Source organism: Rhinolophus ferrumequinum, chromosome 2 (genome assembly GCF_004115265.2).
Source record: "Rhinolophus ferrumequinum isolate MPI-CBG mRhiFer1 chromosome 2, mRhiFer1_v1.p, whole genome shotgun sequence".
In the NCBI taxonomy this organism is placed as follows: Eukaryota; Metazoa; Chordata; class Mammalia; order Chiroptera; family Rhinolophidae; genus Rhinolophus; species Rhinolophus ferrumequinum.
Window position 1 is genome coordinate 47,209,178 of NC_046285.1, and position 25,020 is coordinate 47,234,197.

Here is a 25,020-nt window from a genome sequence, read left to right on the forward strand (position 1 = left end):
AAATGCAGCCTTTCAGCTTTTTTGATAAAATGAAAGAATGAAAAATGAGACAACTTATTTCAACTTACAATATTAATTCTTCTTTTGAGTCAGGTACCATATCTTACTTTAATTCCCATTACCAAAGTATTACTTCTCCCCAGAAGCCAAAATGGCTTGCTTCTAGTTCTGCATTTTTTCCTCTGTTCTTTGCATTCATTTCCAGAGAGATCAGGAAGACCATCTGAGTACACTGCCAAGTTCATCTTGGACAGCTAATCTCTCCAAGTGCCACGGTTCTTCTCAGAGCCCCGGGAAGCAGCCCGACCACAATTGGCAGTCTTTGGGTGTGCTGGCAGACAGGCTTTGCGGAGAGCAGTCTTTACAAATGTCCTGGCAAGGTGAAGAAAGTGGTCTGGCCATGAGTTTCTGAGGACTCTGAAATCCCAGCATCATGGAGTTGCTTGGAGCCAGCACAGTCACCTCTTCTGCTCCATGCCTTAGAATTTCCAACTGGGCCTTTTCCTGATGCCTTTACACTAAACTTGTCAATTATGAAAATCTATCAACTGCATTTTCTTACGAAAATCTATCAACTGCATTTTCTTTATTAGTTGAAAGATAAGCATTTGCACCTGGTACGTCCCTCACTTTGAGTGGGATGCCAAGTTGTCTCATATTTAGATATGCATGCTGGTCTCTATCTTAAGTATTTCATTTATCTCACATGCTTCATGAGCAATAATGGATGACAAACCCTCATAGCCATTCCAACTTGCTACTTCTCCTCAGAGGGTTATAACAGATTAAAAAGCAATCTATACAGCTGTTTGGGAACTTGGTTTAAGAAAAAACTCAAGTTAAATGTAATACACCCGTCTACCTATAGCTTCATAATCTATCTGAGGGTGTTCATGTCTGTCTATATACTTTATTTTCGACTAAATTGAACATAGCTGCGTTTTAGATACCGAGTTTGATTTTTATCACTTGCAAATTTATCAAAAAGCATCGTTTCTTATACATTGTAGCAGAGTAGTTTCTCTTGCTTATTTTGGAACACTCATGTTACATCTTACCAAAACCAATGTTTTAAATATGGGTAAATGTTAATGTACTTCTTTTAAAAATAAGCAATCTTTTTTCAGAGAATAATACCATTTTTAGCTTCTAAAGCAGCATTTTAAAGTAGTGTAACTTGGACATTATAATAAAAATGTTTTATTAAACGAAAGCTCATAAATTTTAAAATGCAGCAAAAATTTATACAGTCATTTCTCATTTTGTGTCATTCTCCTTTTCAAGAATTTAGTGACTACTTCTTTATGGGTTAAATATAAATTTCTTCACCAGAATTTAAGACTTGTCCCTATCTAACCCCGTATCTCCCCGCACCCACACATACAAACTTCTTAGCAGTCATACCCGAACTCTAATATCTTGTTCCTCAGAACTTGTCAAGCAAATCAGATTTAATCAGCACTATAAGGTACTATAGAATACAGAAGACAGTTTTGCCCTTGATGCTTTCAATTATTTTTGTATTATTTTTAACTTAATTTCTAGATTTTTTTCATGTTTATCATGTCTCTGTAGGTAAAGTGGGCAGAAACTATTTTCCACTTTGTATTTTCTATATAGTGTTTGAATAAAATTAATATATGAGGTTATACTCAGATTATTTAATCAACAAAAATAATAGTGTGGAGAACTGATTCCAAATATTTATTGGAAGCAGGCAAGGAATGAAGTGGTGGTGGTATAATTCATTGTCATTCCTCAAACGTTATGTGAGTCCCTTCTACATACAAAAACTGAGAATACAAAGATGAGTAAGACATACTTCTTGATTCCATAGAGCTCATAATTTACAGGAAACATAGTCCATGAAACCATTACAATACAAATTAGTAAAGGATATATTTTGATATCAACAGAAGCTGTAGGAGAAACAAGAAAACCTAACTCAGCTATCAGCTGTCGTTGGAGTCACACAGGCCGTGATGGCTCCACAAAGTGATTTCTGAACTGAGTTTGAAGCACGGGTAGTAGTTAGTAGGTCAGACACATAATCAGAGAGCAGCCCCACCATTCAGGTATTTTAGCTTGCTTAAAAATCATGAGACAGTACAATCTAACAAGGCATTGAGAGGTCCTTCAGTAAAAATGCCATTTATAATGTTTTAGACTCTGAGAACAAACCTAACCATGACTTATTTTTCCCAATTTGCAGACTTGATTCCATGGACCATGTCATGTCCCATCACGTGGGCTATCTATCTCAGTGTTTGAGTGGCATCTGACATACATCTCCAACCCACCATCATCCCAGGCTTACATTTATTCATCTGATCTCTCAAACCGAAAACCTTGGAGTTTATTCCATACTCCTTTGCCCCCCTCATTTAATCAGTCATCCTGTCTTATGAATCTTACTTCTAATTATTTCTCAAATACACTCATGAATAGTCATTGAGGGGAACAATGGAATTCTGTTCAGGGACAGAAACGAGATTAATAACAGACCTCAAGAGTAAAAGTCAGAAGCCCTAGGTTCTTTGCTTTTCCATCTGTCTTGCTTTGTAAATTTATACTATAGATCTTAAAATCTTACATTCCAAGACAATGTTAAAAATAAATACAAAATCATGCCAAAATTAAGAGAAACCATCTTTTTAAATATCTGACTTTTTGCCACCTTGGCTCTACTACTTGATTTCTAAAGGATTTAGTAGTTGCTCATCCACAGTTTAATTGTTTTGTCATTTCCTAATGCTGCTGATGCAATAATGTTTTCTGTAGGATGACAAGCTGCTGAGATTACGACATCTGTGTGACCTTGTAATTTTTGTACAATCTCTTTGGTCTGAAGGTTCCAAATATAAACCAGGTTATCCTCTGAACCAGACACAATCCACTTTCCACCAGTCACTGAAAAATTGGCAAATATGCAGTATTTCTCATTCTTATGACCAGTATATGTCTTCAAGCATCTGCCTCTGCTGTAATCCCATAGTTTAAGAGTATTGTCCAAAGTTCCAATAAGAATATATTTGCCATTTGGAGAAAATTTTACAAAAGAGACAGGAGGGTTATCCTCATCAACAAGTGCTTTTAAACACTGACCTGATGCAGCATCCCAAATTCTACAGACGCCATCATAGCTACCTGATACTATCAAGGACCCATTACAATTAAAATGAACAGCAGAAACTGGGTCAGAATGAGCAGACAAAGTCTTGAGGCACTTACCCGTTTTCACCTCCCATATTTTTACACTCTCATCAAAAGATCCCGAAATTATGAGGTTGGACAATGGATTGAAATTACAGCAAAAAACATAATTACTGTGCCCCTTCAGCGTTTTCAAACATTTTCCAGATCTCACATCCCAAATCTTGAGAGTTTTATCATCTGAGGCAGAAACAAGACAACTGGAATCTGATGACCAGTCAATATCTGATATTTCCTGATTGTGACCATAAAGTGTTTTCTCATATTTTCCATCATAGGCTCCCCAAATTATAATTACTTTATCAGCAGAAGAACTTGCCAGCCATTCTCCATTAGGACTAAACTTAACTGACGATACTGCTTCCGTGTGACCCACGAGGGTAAATTTGAGAGCATAGTCTGGTTTTTCAGACGCCTTCTGGCTCCGATTGGTTGATGAAGAGAGGGCTGGCTCTGCTTTGGCGTCTCCTGACTCCTCCGTTGCCATGGCTATGAAGCTCCAAGTCTGGTCGGCTAGGCGTCCGGCCCTGGACCAAGCAGCCCGGTATTTTGGCTTTTTGGCTATCTGCCCAGCAAAATGAAGATTAAAACATCAGACTCAAAAATAAACGGTTTCTAATCTTTATAATTTCTGGGTCGTCTTTACCATATACACCGATTCAGCAGCATGGTTTGGACTTGTTTTTCCTCACTTCCTCTTTTTTAAACATATTTGAAAAATATTAAAAGGTCCCATGCGCTGTCGGCACAGAAGGTATTAACGTTGGGGATGTTGCGAACGTTACAGCAGTCCAAAGCGGCGCGGGTGGGGCTGGTCGGGCGGAGGGAATTTCTACAGAAAGAATTTTTCACCGCCCCACCCCCAGCTCCTCAATGTTTGAGGACACTGAGCACCCCTACCAGTCTACACACTTTCGGGACTTGAGCATGACTGAATAAACGCTTTAAACAGATTTCAGAAGCTAAGAGAAAACCTGCGTAGGCACCGTTATTGGAGGTCCGGGCGTGCCGGCTACATTCCGCACAAACATACAAAAGAATCCACACCGCCGCGTCAATCACTAACCCAGTGGGCAAGACAGCCGAACGCAGGAGCAGAGGGACCCCCTGCTACTTCCGGGCCGAGATGGCCAATGGGAGAGGCTTTCATGCACTTTGCATTTGCGCCAACGGAGACGTCGGGTTTCCTTCCGGTTCTCCTCCTCCCCCACCCCGCCCTCTACATACAAATAGTGCTTTGCTTTCTTGGCGTAGTGGGGAAATGAGCAGATCTCCCGAATCTGAGTGGCAGGCGTTGGAAGCAGTGAATTTTCCAAAAAACATTCACTTTTTGGAAATCGTGTTGTATGTGAAAGGACTCGATTTTCCGATACCCTTAGCTGCAGGGTTAAGCCCGCATTTAGTACGGGAGCTGCCCAGATGGCGCGCCTTTCCGAAATGTAGCGAACGTGGATCCAAGACGCCTGTGACTCCTTGTGTGGTTCTGCTCCCTTCTGCTTGTGGTGGTGTAGAACCTGGTGTGTGCGGCAAGGCTGCAAATAAGCAAGGGGAGCGTAGAGACTTCTGGTTTAAACGTTTAGAGAATATGTTAGGGGCCTTTGAAGGCCAGTGCTCAGCACGACACGGTAGTGACAAGGAAAACGAGCAAACGTTGTTTCAGCACTTCCTTATGGTTTAAGCTCCGAAAGGAAATTAAGAAAAGGAGTTAAGATCTGCATAGGTGCTTGAGACAGAAGAGGGGACAAAGCAGTTGGTGTAGGGCATGTAGAAGGTTATTCGTAATTAGGCTTTATAGACTTACCCTAGTTTTAAGGAATGGTTAATGGCCGTGCAAGTATTATGTAAAGGATACATGCTTTGCCGATGTAAATTACTCTTTAAACAAAAATGTTTGCAAAAAAATTGGAAGCGTGACTAGTTTTTTCCAATCCTCTAATTGCTCAATACAGAGTGCTCCCAGAGAGTCAGGAAGTGTTCTGTTTAAAAGGTTTGCCCGGTAGCTGGTAGCTGAGTTGAAGTCAGGAGGCAAATATCACTCCTGATGTTTTCTGTCAGACAAGAATTGCAGCATTCGGAAACAAAGGGTTTCTTATCATATACTTGTAAGAGATAATTGGAAGCCTTGCCTTTATAAAGCACAATAGCATAATAAGATCACCTATAATCGCCTATAGTAAAAACCTCATTACTTTTAAGACCCTACTATTGTTTGGAATTTAGACGAATTGGACAATTGCTTTATTCTTAGCTAGGGCAATTAACGGGATGAACACAGGAGGGGCTGAGAATGGGAAGTGCATCTTTACAATGGTTTGGGGCTTCCATTTATCTGCATTGAATCATGATTTAGCTATTTATGAAGACAGGGGTGGCCACCATGGACCTCCCCTCTAACATTAAAAAGAAAATGTTGTTTTCACTTTACCATATCTTAAAATTCAACTCTGATTAAACTCTGCTTCCTCACTCTCCTTTCTTCTTCCCATTAGCCTGGATTAGCGTGATTTTTACTGGGAAGTTTAGAAACAAATTCTAGGTTTAATTCTAAATCCTCCATCAATTGAAATTATTTCCATTTTATTAAAAATAAATTTAAGAGCACTTCAGAGAACAAAGTATAGGCTTTCTTTCAAAGAATGTAAGTAAATCTGTATTTTTCCAATAACTGCTCTATGCACTAGGAGAGTAAAGAGGAAATTAAACAAGGTAAACTCATGAGAACTAGGATGGGATTTGGAGCTGGAGTATGTTTAGCCCACTAGAAGTATCAGGAGCATGAGGGACAGAAGGTGCACACAGTTAAAAATGTGTTGGAGTAACCAGGAAAAATAATTTTCTTCAAATTTTCCCAGAATTTGAAGAAATTTCCGGTATTAAAATCCATTTCTTGATTATCTGGAATTTTTTTATTACCAATAGCATCAGGAATTCATGGAAAGAAAATGAAAGCTGTAGTTCAACTTTATTCATTAGTCATGTTCTAATACTAACATATAGTCTTAATATTGCAGTCCTTACGAATTAGGACTAAGAATTTCTTCATTTACTTCCTTGGGGGCAGGGGAGCACCAGCAACCATGGAGTAAGAGCAAGGAATACCAATACAGGTAAAAGTGACAGAAACCGTAATTACAGATTTGCATTTGGGGTTCTTAAGCAAAGTTCCTTAAATGTGGTTCTATTCTGAACAATTTCTATTTTTTTTTGCTGCCCTTTATCACAACCATAGGTGATTTGGAAGTTTCCCTCCCTGTAGAAATCAACTCATTTTCTTTACATTTCCCATAAAAGTTTTAGAACCACATCTCACCTGTGGTTAAAAAGTTTATTCCTCTTGCCCCTCAGTAAAATTGGCAAATATTCTAAATAGAAATATTGCCACAAATGGGTCATTTTGTTTTTTTTAAATTAAAAACAAATTTTTGGTATGTCAGACCTAACCGTGGCATGGGAGCGATTCTTACATTAAGGAACATCTTGACTGACTTGCTTCTATAGCGACTCCGATCACCAAATCCAGTCCTCTAAAATTAAGCATAATAGAACCATACATATCCAGTTGCTTAAGACCAACAGAAATTTAAGCATGTGGAAATCTAGTTAGGCTAAATATGGGGTGGCCATATAACTTACCTAAAACTGAGACTTTTTTAAGTGAAAGGGGTCACTAAATTCGGTGCTAATTGATCTAATAACAGGGACTGTCCCCAGCAAACCACTAGTCACTGATGACTTCTCAAGAGGGCTCGCCTCATAATCACAACTTAATCTTCAGAAGTTCTACACTTTATATGGCATTTTTACACCCACGACTGCCGAGATGGCTCTCAAACCTTGTGCTGTACTCTTCCCACCATTGTTACCTTCTGGGTTTCTATGTTCTCCTTCCCCATCACTAAATAATGCTGGGCCCAAGTGGTTTAGGTAAGGCAGTGATCCACACTGTGGATACCCACTGGACTCCACTGGCTTCCTCTGGTTAAGTGGACATAAAAAAAGGAGTTTAAAGAGTCATTTTATTCTTTGCAAACATTCAAGACCATAGAAATGACCCTTTTTTCCTAAAACAAGACTTTCAAAATGGCAAATGAAATAGGGGCAACCACCATCTAAGCTAGCTAAAATAAGCTTGGAAACCCAATGATTTCACTAGACGAATGTAGTCTGCAGGACTGAGGCTGTTTTGCTTTAAAATTTTGTTTTCAGAAAAAATACCTGGTCAGTAGAATCTCTCAAAAATGGTAGAGAAGCAATCATGGAATGAAGAAATACACCATCTCTCTGTTTCTACTGATCTGTTGCTTAAACTGGAGGAATAGATTAAAAAAATTCATGCAGAATACATATGTAAAAATGAAAAATCCCTATTTACATTGGTGTACACCTGAAACTAATATTGAATGTCAATTATATATGAATATATATGTATATATAATATATATTCGCGGATATAAAATACAGCTCAGGGAATACAGTCAATGGTATTGTAATAGCTACGTAGTGTCAGATGAGTAGACTTGTTGAGGTTATCACTTTGTGAGGTATGTAAATGTCTATGTTTTGTACTCCACAAACTAATAAAAAAATAAAAATCCCTATTTAATAGCCTAAGGCAACCACCAGCTTCCACATCGGTTGGATATAACTGGACAAAAAAGCTTTCAACTTTAGAATATGCCAGGAGAGACAGGTGAGCTATTTTTGGTAACACATAGGGTTGATTATGTATCAGCTATCTTGTAAAATACACCCATTAATTTCTCTCAGAAGGCATAGGGTTTTTGTTTTTATATAACAAACCTCGATGACATTGTTTGCTTTTGTAAGCTTCGGGTCAAATTCTGTCTCTTGAAAGGTTACTATATATAAAACACATATTTTAAGACAGTAGCTTTAAGAGTTGTTAATCCTGGTTTCAAACAGCAGCAGCATAAAGGAATTCCTTTGAATTTAATTTTTGTAACCAAATACCCTTTACTAATATCACATAGATGCATATTCCTTCAGTCAGTCAGTATTTATTCAGTGTCTACTTGGTGCAAGGCACTCATTCAAGTACAAAGAATCATTAGAGCCATTCCAAATCTAAAAAAAAGGACATAGGGTGGTCAAAATGATGAGGTAAGCAGAACATACTCAGCAACATACATTAGAAGGTGATCTTTGTAACTTGTGCCACTCCTTGGGACGATCCTCCTTTAGGAAGTCAACTGTGTTAAATTTACATCCTTGGATGGCACTGCTTTCTAAGGCGGTATTCTTTATTCCCAAACCTTTCCTTCTCTGTCAGTACCTTCTACATTTGAGTTTGTTGAATGGAAACGTGTTTCTGAGTTTAGTCATTATGCTACTAAACTCAAAATTAATCATTTGCGTATTATTTTTTAACTTGTTGGTCAGGGCAAATAGTTTTAGCACCACAGAAGGGGAAAGATATTTGGTCTGAGAGGGTCTACACACCAGAATGTAACCTGATTTAGTCTCTCCCCCCCCCCCCCCCCCAAGGTGCTGATGATGAGGGAATCAGAAAGAATGGTCCAACAAAACAGAGCTGGCCCAGCTATGGCTGGTCTAAGTCTAGTTCTGGGAATTTCTGGCACAGAAAATTCCACCATGACTGCTGGTTTCAAGACAAAACCTGTAGGACTCTTCCCTACCTTTGGACAGACAGTAAGGGTTGTGACCCAGGGCAAAGTAAATTCTCCTAAGTCTTGATTTTGTCATCTGTAACATCGTGACAATTATCTATCTTAAAGAGCAGTTGGAGGATTAAATGAGAAAAATGAAGGATTAAATGAAAGCCCTTTGCCAGGCACTTGGCACACAACAGAGGCTCAAATAAAGACAAGTTACCTTTATTTGACCTATAGGAAAACACAGTGGGACTTATCTCCCTTAGTTGAAAACAGAATGGAATTTCATCTACCCTTTATACTTTCTTCTTACTCCAAACATCCAGATACATTTTATGTCGAGTAGCAATTTTATGTTTTTAAAATCAGCATATGTTGTTTCATTTTAGCATACATTCTTCTGATGCCCTGGTACCCACTGTTATTACCTATCCTTTTCTGACAATAAAGCATGCTATATTTTCCATCTTAGAGCAGACTTACTGTACTAGTGGCACACGTAGCATTCAATTACTTTTTTTATATGTATAACTTTAACTTTTGATGATAGGAAAAGGTAGCCCCAAGTATTTCCCAACTGGGTAGGTAATATATTTACTTTGCTCACCTCACGACAGAAGAAAATGGCTGTTAATTTTATGTGGCAAAAAATTCAGATTTGAGACACCCATGTGTAGGTAGGTACACCTATCTCTGCAAAAGAGCAAATTTTGGAATGTAGGAGGTAGCATATGGCATATAAATATGAAAAGCAAACAATGCCCCTTTCTAAAACGGGATCCTTTTTCTTTGCTGAACATCATCCTTAGACATCACAATTTTCTAATACATATAAAAGCCCCAACCCTAAAACAGTTATGACTTATCTGTTGATATAAAAATGTTCACAAAACTAATCAGCAAGAAAGAAAAGAAATCCTTCAACCTGAGGAAAAACCCTTTCATAATACAACCCCAAACTGGGGGATTAAATAACAAATGTTTATTTAGCACTAGAGAAGTAAATTCAAAGTTGCCTGCGGGTGGACATGTGTAATAGGATTTAGTTGACAAAGTTTGGTTTATAAAATATACTACATATTTTTTTCTTAGGCAAAATCAGCAACAATCTGGAATAATTCAGATTTATTATGGAATAATTGTCAATGTTTGTATCTATGACAATAATGAAAACAACTCTGAGCCCATTCAGTTTTATCTGGGAGATGGAAGAAACAATCCTCGGGGAAGAGAGTTTTCAAAAACAATACAGCTGACAAAGGTTTTAAGTTTAAAGGGGTCCTAATTAGCAACAAGAATATGAATTAACATGTTCCATGGAAAACGGTCTCCTGAATCTCACCATTCTTTATATCTATCTTTTTTACCTTTCCCGGTATTTCCCAATCTAACCATATCCACCTGGTCCTTCAGATACAAGGTGCCTTTACATCTCAAATCCTCTCAATGCTTTTTTTCCCCACTGAAGTTCTCATTACAAAGAACATACTTTGAAAGTTTGGAGGAGAAAAGGGGGGAGGAGGGAATCAACGACTTTGCCCCTCATCAGTATAGAAACTGCAGAAGAGTTTTCCTGTGTTGAAATTAACATGCTTTTGTAATGAGTAACATCTGAAGTTATTCAATAAATTGAAAGTAAATTAATAATCTGCCAGGCAGAGAACTAAAAACAGAACTTAGTTATCTCCTAAAATGTCATTTCTATTACCAAAAAAGGCTGCTTTATCAGTTCTCAACAATTATGCTGGGATTTAACTTTTAGTCAATTCCAATTTTTATATTTAAAAAAACCCATTTTATTCTAAAAAAGAAATTAGCTTGTAACTCGTGGCTCATGAACTTCTACGACAGGAGCAAGATAAACACCTCTGTTTTAAACAGAAAATAGACCACATCAGTTGAATGGACTTTGTTTTAATTCATTCATTTGATACACCTGCATTTGCTAGCAAAAATTCCCAATGTAAGCTATTCTTACTAGGGGAAACGACTTTGTGTGCTTTGTATTTTTTCCATTCAAATTGGTTTATCAAAATGAACTGAAATTTTTTAAAATTACCCAATAGAAGGTACATAATTTAAAACACCCTAGAGAAATGATGTATTACCAGTAATTTACAATTTTACAAAACTCAGCCACAAAAAAAAAGTCAAAGCTAAAAACAAGATTTTTACTATGAATCAGTGCTTCTATTACCCTTCTGAAAGAAGTTATATTTTAATGTGATGTAAAGGTAACACTGAAAGTTTTTCTTTAAATTAACCACCTAACTTGTCCCTAAAATTACAAAGAATCAAAAGTCTTTTACAGGTCAAGTGCAGTAAACTAAAATGTTCTTTCAGCACAAAGCAGCACTAGAAAAAGTAACATTATAGATGGGAGGTGACTAGTTTTGCAGTGGCTGCTCCATCAATGACAGACAGACATCAGACGGTATCCATCCAGAGCACAGACACAACTATAGGCTAGATGCGAAGACTGGGTCACAGGCTTGGCTGATAAATGTCCTTTGTCTTTGTATCTTTCTACTTTAAATGAAGTGGATTTTTTTAAAGTTTAAATCAGGTCACACAGGATGACTGCTTAAATGACATGAGGTATGAAAGCTCTGAATATCCCTGACATTCAGCAGGATTTACCAGAGATGTATAATAGCTTGTCAGGGGAACTTCCAAATAGTTACACTTTGGGGTTTTAATGAATTCTAGGAAGAGGACAAGATTATAAAGTACGTTTAAAGGGTATTCGCTGAAACAGAAGTGAGCAACTTTTCCTTCAGAATTCATTTTGAATAGCATATCCACAAATACAAATCTTCTCTGATAGTGTGTCCGTCCCAACACTGAGTCAAGATGGCCAACGAGCACCAAGAAGTCGTGTGTTCAATTGCAGTTCTCTTGGCAATTAAGCTTATGTCTTTCGTTCCAGTCCAAGCACAAATGTGGATCACTGAAGACAGTACTGGAAGCGCCACTTACAGGTATGGATTGCAGTCATCATTAAATGATCCAGAAGGTAGAAGCTGCTTTTATGGGGCGGGGGGGGGGTAGGGGGGGCACTTGACTGGGCAATACTAGTAGGAGATGAAATGATTAGGGAACAATGAGGTTATAAGAAAAAGATCACTGCCCTTATTTGGGTTAAACAGGTCATGTTGAGAAGATGGTTATTAAGATAAGGATGTTACATTAAGGGATCATATATGCAGCATGAATACATTGGAATCAAGCTGCACCCAATGAAGAAAAAAAAATTCCCTAAGTAACCTTTAAAAGTATGTGTTACCTGCCAGTCACAGAGGGGAAAGCACCTAGGGTGAGCTCCCAGTTTAATGAGGACCTTGATCAGGACCACAAAGCCTGAAACATTTGTTTTAATGCAGAAACACAGCCTCTAGTCACACTGGTTAAGTTTGGGAAAAATTGCACGGGGGTTTTTGTCTTGTTTTTTTACTTTTTTGTTTCAATAACTAAGGATTCTAAATCTTCATTAGAACTGAACCACTTCCAAATCCTAAGACACATAAGACCAAAGAGAAGCACTAGCCGTACAAATTAATATGTGCCCCTCTCCTTTCTGTTCTAAGGGAATCTTCAAACCAGTATCACATTTAAGAATCAAAGTGTTAATTCTTCAGCATTCCTGACAACTAAAAGCACATTCACTGAAGGCTGAAGGTGAGGGACTGGATGGTTTAACTTTAATATCTGTGAAGAATGGCGCCAATAGAGGAAAGAAAACCATCCAATCTCAGTAAGGATTAATGCAAATTTGGCTCGAGAAAGCCACCAGGTAATCCAAGGGTTCACTGTGGAAGAACTCATGGAAAGTACTCTGAAGTGTACACAACAGGGCTGAACATCTCCCTTGTTGCAAGTAGTTGTGTGAAATTCAAGATAAAGGTTTAGTCTCATCTTTTAACGTCAGTATTTTTTCCCACTTTAAAGAGAATGAGGAGGAGTCCTCTTTTCCCCCCACAAAAAAAGGGAGCCACATTAATATGTGTATGTTCCCATGACTCTTATAATATAGAAGTGCAGATCTCCAAAGCCTAGGGATTTTCCTTAAGAGAGTGGGCCGTTCTGGTTACCCTTTTCTTAGAAGGGTATTCCACCACAGAGAGCCAGAGGTTTTCCAGATGTGTGAGAGCAGGTGCGCAAGGCAAGCAAATGAGCGCAAACAGTATTATGGAAAACATTTGCGAAGTTAGCTCCATGAGGACTGTGGGCTCCACAGGAGGACTTGACTGGGCAGCCTGGTCTGACACAGGAACATGACGGCAGAGTGTTGCTTCAAAGCTGGAAACCTTCCATAGGAGCCTCACACTGCTGGAAGATGTACTGCTGCTGGCTAAGGTCAACCTGGGGTGCGATGCTGCTGTCCTCATCCTCCGTCCCGAAGTAATGCTCAATAAGATCAAAGGCCTTCTGGTAGATCTCCTGGTTTTCGTGACTCTGCAAGAATTCAATTTTATCCAGACCTAGAATAAAGAATAAAGGAAAATCTCTTGTTTAAATGTAGGAAATTTCAATGAAACGATATTTTGCCATGTCTCCTTCCTTGAGGTGAAGGAAGACTCTCTTCTCTACTTGTATCTCGTACGTATTTTGTAACAGCATAGAAAGTAGTGCTGGGGATTACATCTGAATGCTAGTATTACAAACTGACATTAACAACATACATGCAAGTAAGTAATAGCCAATCCCCAGAAGCACCAATTTCCATCAGAGTCCCATCATCCAGCGCCTAGGGCCAGTAGAAGTATTCCTACTGGACCGTACCCATGGCCTAATCAATCCTTGGCTCTGAGCTATCCGTATCATTTCAACAAATGTATAATATCCTTATATCGGTTAAAATCAAATTCTATTGCTTACACTAAGAAGTCTGACTAGAACAATTAGCCAACACATTCCTTTTATTAAGTTCAAGCCCAACTGAACTAGGCTTTCTTTTACATGTAGCCATAAGGAGTCTAAGAGCTATAGCAGTATCAGAAATATCAATATTGCTCAAAGGAAAAAATAGATATTTCATCTACACATCCATAGTAAAATATATATAAATTAAAAAATTAACAAGAGTTGTCTCTGGAGAAAGATCTCTGGGTAGTAGAGGAACATTTTCTTTTTTATACATTTCAAAATTCCTTACACTAAGCAGGTATAGCTTTTATAATCAGGTTTTTTTTAAAATGGTAAATTGTTAAAATCATTTTGGAAAACAATTCTGCATTAGCTGATAAATTTGAACATGAACATACCCCATCACCCATAGTTTCAATCTCAGGAATAACCCTAGAACAGTCGTTTTCAAACCTGGCTATGCATTAAAATCACTTAGAGAATTGAAAAGGTTGAAGTATTAGGTTGGTGCAAACGTAATGGCAGTTTTTGCAATTACTTTTAACCTTTTAAACAGAAATTACTTTTGCACCAACCTAATAAATACACTGATAAACCAATGATTAATACGGATGAGACTGAGACTAGAAGAATGAGGAAACCAAAAGGCAGATTGTGACTCTTCAGGATGAAACTTAGAAATCTTTTAAGTCGTGGATGCAATTCAAAACCAGAACTCTCAATCTTACAAGAAAAAAGGAGTCAGGCATCAGCGACAGTAGATATGAATGTTCTAGAGGTTCCGATGGACTAGTAAGAAGACAAAAATACCCGTAAGGACAAGCAGAATTAAGGAATCGGAAGATCCTAAAAGCCCAGTGTAAAATGGGCTAAATTGAAGGGTACTTGCTTCTCTTCACATCTACAATGCATATTCTTTTCCAATTCTGCACACTAAACATTATCATTTATAAGAATACACATTTTTCGTATGTATTTGTGAATGACATATGTGGACCGGCCAGAAAAGCAAGGAGAAAAAGAAAATCATAATTTCAGGACACCTATTTAGTACTCTATCTTACCATAAGCTTCTTCAATCAAAGCACAGTAAGGATTAATGCCAGTGCCGTTTCTTTTGGCTTCTTGTTCTCCAAGCCTCAGGATATTTTCCAAGCCATTTAGGGCAACCTGTACAATCTTAGAGTCCATGACTGTGAGGAGATCACAGAGTGGCTTGATACAACCCAGTTCTACGAGGTACCTAAATTAATAAGAATAATTTCGTCAAAGATTTTAATTTCATAAAACTTTTATTAAGTTGGTGAAAGGGTCATCCTCAAACTGACTGCAGAGATAAAAACATGCACACATTCAACCATACAAGCTACACCTTATCACAAAAAAAGCTACAAATGAATCAAACGAAACCAGTTCTCTGGCAGTCAGTTCCATTTTTTTCCTTCCACAATTACTGGACTACAAGAAACTGGAATACTCTCTTACTTTGAATATGAGCAACTCATCAAAATAGAATAACTTTGATTAGTTTCATCTTTGTTCCTATATGTAACCACACCTCTGAAATATGACACACTTGGTGCTAAAGGCAGCACAACAGGCCCAACAAGCCAATTCTATTTTGCACAAAGAATTCTTAAAAATTAAAGATAAGAAATCAACTCAATGTAAAACTGGGCAAATGATCTGAACATACACCTCAGCAAAGATATACTAATGACAAATAAGCATATGAAAAGATGCTCAACATCATGTTACCAAATTTAAACACTACAAACCTATTAAAATTGAAATGCTGGCAAGGATGTGAAACAATAGAAACTCTCATTTTTTGCTGGCGGGAATGCAAAATAGGATAAACTATTTTGGAAGATAGCTTGGCAGTTTTTTTTTACAAAGCTTTCCATTCCATCCAGCAATCATTCTCCTAGACATTTACCCACCTGAGAGGAAAACATGTCCACACAAAAACCTGTACACCAATATTTACAGCAACTTGATTCATAACTGTCAAAAATTGGAAGCAACCAGTTCTTTAGTATGTTAATGGATAAAAGGTAGTACATCCAGACAATGGAATATTATTCAGCAATAAAAAGAAATGAGCAACCAAGTCATGAAAAGACATATGAAAAAACCTTAAATGCATAAATGCATATTGCTAAATGAAAGAAGCCATTATCACAAGACTCCATACTACATGATCCAAATATGTGACATTCTGGAAAAGGCAAAACTTTCATAAATCTAAAACTATTATTTAAAAAGCCTTAATTTCTTTTGTTTTAAAGTACTTTTATGTCTTATTTAGCATCATATATTCGGGTGAATTTAATAATATTGTGCTTAATTTTATTTAAATGTTTCCTGACAATTAAGACTATATGTCCTATGAACAGAATAAGTCTGTCATCCACGCTTAAAGCCATTTCTGACCATTTGCCCTTCCTTTACACCACAGTTTTAGAGACCAAAACCTGTCAACCATTCCTTCAACATATCTATATAAATTCTCATTATTTTTCTCAAAAAACAAAACTAAACCTCTTTCATAATTATAAATGTTAGTTGTTGCATATTTGGAAAACATAGAAAAGCATTCAGAAAAATAAAAAGTACCCAGAGATAACCACCACTATTACATCCCAGCCTACATGCAAGTTGGATGACTTTAGGCAAGTTATTTGATATCTCTGAGTTTCAGTTTCCTCAACTGGAAAAGTCTGGGAACCACAGATTTATTAATAAGTCTGTCACTAAACCTCAGCAAAATTTTAGAGTAGTTAATAGATGGTTTACACATCTGCACTTAAACTTCACTGGCTTACACAGGCGAGTCTATTGAACACCATCTGGTATTTCAGAGACTTGTTCAGAATCTCCAAAATTGTCCTCAAATTTGATTCTGATCGGCTCTTAATGTGATCTTTTCTCCCCACTATCTTGGCTGACCTCTGATCTTTATACTGTCTTTAAAAAATTCATTTATAATAGTTTTGTAACACTGTCTAGTTGTAGAAATCTTATATTATGAAAACCAGTGTACTAAAAACAACTGAGGATTAAAAACAAATTTTAAGGTTGCTAGAAAGCTTCTAGAACCTGTGTATAAGTTAAATGAATAATTTAAATACAAACTATAAGATTAATGACTAAACTTTATTAAAAAAAGAGCTCTACCCAAAAATATGCTAATCCAGAATTCTGAAGACGTTATATTTTTATTTGCAAAATATAGTATCAAAAATTGTATTCTGGCATAATTCATTTAATGAATTCTGGGTTCTGAATTCTAGGCATTGAAAAATTTTAACATAGATTACCAGAAATGAGCAAACACAGCAGGTGACTATTTTCTTTCCAAGGACATAAAGGATTAAAAGCTGTGCTTTCAGGTCAGTGATGGCATCACTGAGTTAGTTGATACTACTATTCCTTAAATACCTTACAAGATCAGAAGGAATTTGAGGTGTTATTTTCTTGTGCAAACACTCATCTTTGGAGATTTAAGACCACCATAGTGGTATTTCACTATCGATGCGAGTTTCTCCATAGATGACAATTTACACCTAAAAGCAAATCAAGTGACCAGGGCATCTGGGCTGCGTAGGAGTTGGGAAGCTATATTATTTTGAGAAAATCCTCAGGAGAAGTTTGAAGACTTGAAAAATGACTGGAAAACAAGCATAATGCTATGGTTCAAGTCTGGGAGTGGCTCCTATCGGTGGTGTGTTTCGAACATCTGGATAAAGTGATCATTGGTCATCAATGTTAGCTGGCTTTTGTGGCAGAAAAGGCTACCATTAAGAAAAATTTCTGGGCAGCCGGTTTGCTCAATGGTTAGAGCGAGGTGTTCATAACACCAAGGTTGCCGGTTCGAGTCCCACATGGGCCAATGAGCTGTACCCTACACAACTAGATTGAACACCACAGCTTGACTTGGAGCTGAGCTGCGCCCCCCCACAACTAGATTGAAAAACAACGACTTGATATCCTATTCCTTAATAATCCCTAATAAAAAAAGAAAGAAAATAGAGAAATATTATAATATGAAAAAAATGAATTTTGAATAAATGATTTAAAAGAAAAAAAATTTCTGGGTTTAAGGAAATTTATTCCACAAGAATATATTATCTGAAAAGTAAATTATATTTCTCAAATTATATTAATGTTTCAAACCCAAGAGAGCTGATCTAATTGGTAATTTTATATTTAGGATTTCCTTTAGAAAGGAGAAATTTATGCAGGAGAAATCCAGATACCCTAGAATGGAGGAAACTGAGTTTTGAAAGACAGAATTGATAAAGTTGGATGACCAACAAACTCACTGTGTCTAAAACCATCTCACTCAAAGAGGATTTTGCTTCCTCTGTGTCCTAATTTTTTTCAACAGTACCAACATTTTCCTGTTTTCTCTGACTCTTCCCTTTCCTTTGTTATCTATAGCCTGCCACCAAGTCCTACGGATCCTGCTTTCCCGTATCTAGGCCCATATCCCATGCTACAGGTATTATCTTCATCTTGGCCATCACTGCACACTAAACTACTGCAATGGCTTCTTAATTGCTCTCTCTTTGCTCCTCAAATCACTATCTTCTTCATTTCACTCTCTAGGTTACAGAATACTTCAAGTCTTCCCAATCAATACCCAAGACTAAGGCCTTCATCTCAGTTTTCAAAGTCAACAATTACTTAATTTCCCATCCTTGAGAAAGAATAACCTAAATATTAGGGAGACCACTTCATAGACTGTTGTAGATGCCTGACCACTGTGCTATAAACCTGAAGCTGAAGTTGAATAATACTGAATGTCAACTATAAATGTATTTGTGTGTGTGCGGGATATGGAGTACAACATAGGGAATACAGTCAGTGGAATTGTAACAGCTATATACGATGTCAGAGGGGTAGTAGATTGGGGGTGGTTATCACTTTGTGAGGGGTATAAATGTCTAACTATTACATTGTTTTGTACACCTGAAACTAATAAGAAAAAAAGAATAACCTATAGCATGAATGATTTGCCTCTTCCAGTAACATTTACTGGAAGATATGTGTATACTCCCTGACACTTCTCCTCATGCTATTCTCTCTCTAAAACTGCCAAATATCTACCCACACGGCAAGTTTCATCTCTTTCAGGAAACTTCCTCTAATTCCAGCCAACATTCTTTATCCCTCACTTCTTATGAACAAGAGTACGTATTAGCATTTGATTATATTTAACCTATGATTATGGATATTTTCTAAATTATTCTAATGGGATCTTGCATTTAAATCTCGTCTCCTCAACCAGAATAAGCAGATAAAGTCAGTTTACTTTTTATAATTTGGACTGTAATATTTTTGTCATAATCTTTCAAGTAAACTCTTCATCTTGTTAAGAAGAAACTGCTGGGATTTTGATATTTAACTTAATTATTATAAACAGCTATGCTGTATGTTAAAAAGGGATAATAGCCATTCTACTCTTCTCTAACAGAGCAAAATACCCGATACTACCTGCTGACATATACCAGTGTTTTAGAAATGTTTTTAAAATGTATGTATACAGTTTAACAATTTCAATTAAGAAAACCTATCTGGCATACAATGTAGAGACAATAAATATAAATCTGAATTTGAACATAAAACCTAGCAACAGTTTTAAATAACTTCTATATTACTGCACATTATTGCCATCTAGTGGTGGGACACTTACAATCCTAGTACGTATATTAAGTGAGGCCTTAATGTTTGTCCATCGGTTCTGCGACTTTAGGCAAAACCAATTTAATCATAGGGTAACTGACAAAAACAAGAGTTAAGTTTCTGAGTTATTATAATGAAATGTTATTCAAGGACCTGATATACCCCAGAACCAGAATCTTGGAGGTTGAAAAAGACCTATTCTCACACAAATATGCTTCTGAAGACAACCTGAAGTCTTCCTTGAAGTCCTGTCAATAATGATCTTTACCAAAATAGCTACTGGACATATTAACCTATTTACAATTTTATTATTTCAGGTAAATACCTCTTATCTTCTGTACGTGACCAATTTCTGAAATGTTAGGATTACTCTACCTTCATTTTTAAATTCCCAACACTAAAAATTAGCGTTGGTTGGGTGTCTATATTTAACCCACAAAGCAAGAATATGAGACGTAGCTGTTTTCCTGATATTACATGTGAGGAAGGGGCTGAAGCTTTAACACTCATTCAAAACCCTTTTCTGGAGCGGATGGGTGGCTCAGTTAGTTAGAGCACGAGCTCTGGGCAATGGGGCTGCCGGAGCGCGAGCTCTCAACCATGGTGGGCTGCGCTCCCTGCAACTAACAATGGCAACTGGACCTGGAGCTGAGCTGCGCCCTCCACAACTAAGATTGAAAGGACTACTTGACTTGGAAAAGTCCCGGAAGTACACAATGTTCCCCAATAAAGTCCTGTTCCCTTTCCCCAATTAAAAACAACAACAACAAAAAACCCTTTCCCCTCACCTGAATTCCCATAAAGTAAGTTAAGACAAGTAAAGAGTCTAGGTTCAATTTTTCTCTTCATCATTACTCTTTTTTTTTCCTATCTGAAATACTGGATGTTCCTGATTTAGCATTTAATTATATGATGTTTCTTGGAGGAATTGATTCCTATCCATATTTATGCCTTCTCTAGTCATTGAGATAACAAACTGCTACCCAAGAGGCCATTTAAGTCTCAAGCTAATCCATTATTTCTCACTTTACTTACTGAATACCATAGTACTTCAGGAGTCTCTATTGAACTTGGCACTTTATTCTAAGATATACCTCTCTTTCAAGTGTGGTCCAATTCCAGTATTAAGAAATCTAAATTAGAAATAGCAAGAGTTAGCTATTCAAGTTGAACTAAGGATTCTACAAGTAACCTTGTAGATTACCCAAGATGTTTCTGACCAAGCAGCCATAAAGCAGGCTGAAGCCACCCCTGTAAATATTTACATTGCCTCAAATCTCAACTATGCCTTAGTTCTCACATCCCAGAATTACTTTCAGCAAGAAGAAACGGGAAAGATAGAAGGAATTAAATATATACAGGAGGTGCCAAAAAAATGTATACAAGTAGACACTTTGTCAACGTTGCTTAAGCAATAGTTCGCCGTCATCAGCAGTGTCTGGACACTGATAGCAATCACTCTGAGCACCTCTTGTAATTGCAGAAGTCAAACGTGACTTGTATTCATCTTCTGTTATCGGTCTATATTGAGCATTACAATTCTAATACAGTTTTCCTTTCTTAAAATGTGTATACATTTTTTTTGGCACCCTCTATAGTATTTGAGTCTAATTATAAAACGGAGAAAATCTTCCAACAGGCTAGAACTGAGCATTCTTAATTGGTAGACACAATGTTTTTTTTCCTTTAATTTATAAGATGCTACCTGGCTAGTACTTACTTGATCTGTTCAGCTGATCCTCCAGAAGTTGCATTTGTGATAGCCCATGCTGCTTCTTTCCTTGTCCGAAACTCAGCAGTTTGTAATATACTAATGAGGGCTGGAAAAATGTTGGCATCTATCACCGTCTGAGATTAAAGAAAAAATGGAAAGGGAAATTACAAGAGTTACAAAAATGTTCATGATACCATTAGGTTGATGCAAAAGTAATTAGTTTAAAAGGTTAAAAATAATTGCAAAAATCGCAATTATTTTTACACCAACCTAACAGTAAATTTTCAAGCCAGCTTCACTAATGACACCTGTTAAAAATTAATTGGAAGGGATCAAGTCCGTATTATCCCCAACATTTTGGCTGTACTGGGTATCACTGATAACACTCTCGTTGGTGTCTGTGACCTTGTGATCTTAATTTTCTCTCTTATTGACCGCTCTTATCCCAACCACAGTAACAAATTATAAAAGTTCAATTCTCTGTTCCTCTGTTATTTCCATGTTTCTCACAGCATCCACTCAGACATGTGTTGTAATTCTCTGGTACACATCTCTCACTGGAGCCCCAGCCCAGAGTGGACAACAACTTACTTTAGATATGCTAACTGCCTGAAACACATCATCTACCCTCTATATCAGGTCTCCTTTCAAACCTTTCTTGTACACAAAGGCTATTTTTGTTTGTATGTATGTATGTACGTATGTACATATGTGGTATGATCAAAACTACGGTGAATGTTTAACTAAAAAACTTATTACAGCAAGAGATATTGCCATTAATCCCCCTCAAAATACTCTCCCTCACTTCGAACACACTTATCCCATCGTTCTTGGCACTTTCTGAAGCAATTCTGAAAGTCCTCTTTCGTGAGTGTCTTTAGTTGTGCTGTCGTGGCTGCCTTGATGTCCTGAATCTATTCAAAATATTTATCTTTCAGGTTATTTTGACTTTGGGGAAGAGCCAGAAGTCGCACGGTGCCATATCTGGTGAATAAGATGGATGAGGACACACCGTAATGTTTTTATTTGACAGAAATTGCAGTACCAGAAGGGATGTGGGACCGAGCCTGTCTATTATGATAAAATATATGGTGAATGCTGCTGCCGAGTGCCATCCAATGGAAAGGCAGGGATCTTCAATTTGGGAAGCGGGGTGTCAAAGCTTAGTAACAGTGTGTGACACGTTTCAACTTGTTCAAGTGCAGTCAGTCAGGTGTGAGCTACGGTTGAGAGAAGGTGTGTTTTAAAGTGTGCCGTAAGTCATCCTCCATCATGACAATGCTCCACATCACACATCGCTTCTGGTATATGGTAATTTCTGTCAAATAAAAACATTACGGTGTGTCCTCATCCACCTTATTCACCGGATTTGGCACCATCTTCTGGCTCTTCCCCAAAGTCAAAATGATTCATGACATGGAGGCAGCCACGACAGTGCAATTAAAGACATTCATGAAAGAGGACTTCCAGAACTGCTTCAGAAAGTGGCAAGAATGACGGGATAACAGTGTTTGAAATGAGGGAGAGTATTTTGAGGGGGATTAATGGCAATGTGTCTTTTACTGTAATAAATTTTATTTTATTTAAACTTTCACCATATTGTTTGATCACACCTCATATTCTAAATTCAATCAGTCTCCATGTCTCTTACATTTTCAATTTAAAATGTCCCGAGTCCTCCTTTTCCTTTCCTTTAGCACTGCCGCCACCCTATTCCAAGACATCACCTCCCACCCAGTTTAACAGAATAGCTTTTAGATGGACAGAGTACTCTTACGCAATCCCTTTCATATACTAGTACTAAAGTAATCTTCCTCAAATTACTTTTTTCATGTTTCTCCCTAACTTGAGAACCTAAAATGGGTTCACATCATTTCCTATTATCAAGAAACTGAGAAGTTCCACATAAGAGCCTAGTGGTAGCAGACAATCAACTACAGCTGAAATCACCTCATACTCATGCTATAAATTGCAACAGCTATCAATCTCATTCCCTGATAGCATTCTGTTAGGTGATGACTAACTCACGTTTTCCTGGTCAAGAATTCTTTCCATTATACCAATGAAGAAAGTAAGCAAAGTTTAGCAGAAAGACACTTCATTTTGGTCCTATCATTTACTAGAGTTGCCTTTGGCAAATCATTTTATTTTTCTGAGCCTCAATTTCATCTTTAAATGAGAATGCTGGGTAAAGTCCCATAGACTTGTGTTTTCCCACCTGTTGTTCCAGCCTTTCTCATGGCCTATGGTAAACCACTTAGCCCACTGCTCATCTTCCACTTGGGTTACTCTCCCATGATGTAAGAACAAAAAAAAGTAAAGGGCAGATAACCAGTTGCAGAAAAATGGGTTCCCAATGGTTCATGAAAAATTAAAAGAATTACAATAATGGGTCCACTAGAAAATAAATAGCATAAAGTCCAATAAAACGCTGCAAAAATTCAAGACACAGTTTCTCAGATCTTGGCAAATCCTCAAATATTAAAGGCAAAGGGAAAAACCTAGGCCCAAGTATAAGTTTCAAAAGATTTAACTTCTTTAAAGTAGGATTTAAAAAAGTAGTAAGTAGAACTACTAAATACAACAACGTTGGACATTAGTAGTCTTCAAGGCAATAATGAAATATATGTATTTTAAAGACAAACTGGAAAAAACCTTACTTATTAATAAAATACACAAAAAAGACAGGTGCTATGAGATTACCTGGATCTGTGCCCTATTTCCAGCTGTGATATTCGATATTGTCCAACATGCTTCCTTTTTGATAGATTCCTTTGGGCTACTCAGCAAGTGCAATAAACTCTGCAGAGCTGAGCAATTCAAAATTACCTAAAAGGAAGTTTAAAATTTTTAGTTTTTGTATTGATCCAAATATAAGTAAATCTTTAACTCAAAAACTTTATTTTAGGAAAAGGGCAAAGATATAACTTAATGTCTCCCCCCAAAATTTTAGAAACAAATAACTTTATGTATATAAAAAAGTATTTCCTGCTAATAAAAATCAGTTTCTGAGACTATCAAAACTATTTCATTGTACACATTCTCAACTACTAAAGCCATACTTAGTAAGGCACAATAATGTATTAGTTATTCACCTCCCTATCCCTATAGAATATTAAAATGTCTTTGGATAGATAATATATCAAGTGGCCAGAAATTCAGAAGTGATCTCAGATTTTTAAGTCCTCCGATAACTTGTCAATGAACCAATACATAATGAAGTATACCAGGTGCTTTATAGGATATAAAAAGAGTACACCCCCAGTTATCAAACAGCTTACAAAGGTGAGGTAGGCAAGACAAATACACATGAAGACGCAGATGTACTCTACCAGAAACTAAAGTCATAAAGTTATGATTAAAATAACAGGTGGCAGGCTCAAGAATCAATCACTGGACAGAGTAGATAATCTAGTCCAGAAGCAAATACAGGTATTTGGAGAATTAAGCATATAAAGAGTTAATATAGATTTACAGAGTTAATATAAAAGAAATAAACCATAACACAGAAGAAAATATCAGTAAATAAGATAGCTGGTTTTGGGATAGTGAAGGACTTTCCAAGCATAAAAACAATGAAAAAAATTATAGGGGAAAAATGCAACAGATAAGAAGGTTGCTATCTTTAATATGTAAATTGGTAAGAGAAACTGAAATTTGAATAGAAAATTATCTCACCAAGTAATGAAAGAAACGCAAATTAAAATAAAGCCATTTTTGCCTATTAAATTAACATAGATCAAAAAATAAAACTTAAGTTAAATAGGTATAATCTTTCTAAATAACAAAATAAAAGATGTCACAAAGCAATTTTTAAAATGCCAAAGACGTGTCTGGAAAAAAAACACGTCAGAAATTAAAGATAATATTTGGCTGAGGTGGCCAGATGGCTCAGTTGGTTAG

The 25,020-nt window shown here is 36.9% G+C and overlaps 2 protein-coding genes across 4 annotated transcripts in view; both read right to left on the bottom strand.

Moving 5' to 3' along the window:
- Positions 1-111: 111 nt before the first annotated feature.
- WDR5B (WD repeat domain 5B) lies at positions 112-4,353 on the bottom strand. 3 transcript variants are annotated; one of them, XM_033128891.1, is made up of 2 exons: positions 4,280-4,353; positions 112-3,778 (listed from the first exon to the last, which is right to left on the bottom strand). In XM_033128891.1, the coding sequence occupies exon 2, from the start codon at positions 3,698-3,700 to the stop codon at positions 2,708-2,710; it is 993 nt and encodes a 330-aa protein (XP_032984782.1). In that variant the 5' UTR covers positions 3,701-3,778; positions 4,280-4,353; the 3' UTR covers positions 112-2,707. The 3 variants fall into 3 exon arrangements, with proteins under 3 accessions (XP_032984782.1, XP_032984775.1, XP_032984766.1); XM_033128884.1 differs by having other exon boundaries at positions 4,200-4,330; XM_033128875.1 differs by having other exon boundaries at positions 4,188-4,307.
- A 4,694-nt stretch (positions 4,354-9,047) lies between these two features.
- The window catches only part of KPNA1 (karyopherin subunit alpha 1), a 60,850-nt gene continuing 44,877 nt past the window's right edge, over positions 9,048-25,020 (bottom strand). Inside the window, exons 11-14 of the mRNA XM_033127604.1 lie at positions 23,821-23,946; positions 21,124-21,251; positions 14,777-14,955; positions 9,048-13,327 (exon numbers count right to left, since the gene is read on the bottom strand). Of these exons, the coding sequence (XP_032983495.1) occupies positions 13,140-13,327; positions 14,777-14,955; positions 21,124-21,251; positions 23,821-23,946 (621 nt within the window). The 3' untranslated portion in view covers positions 9,048-13,139. The remainder of the gene's footprint in view (positions 13,328-14,776; positions 14,956-21,123; positions 21,252-23,820; positions 23,947-25,020) is intronic.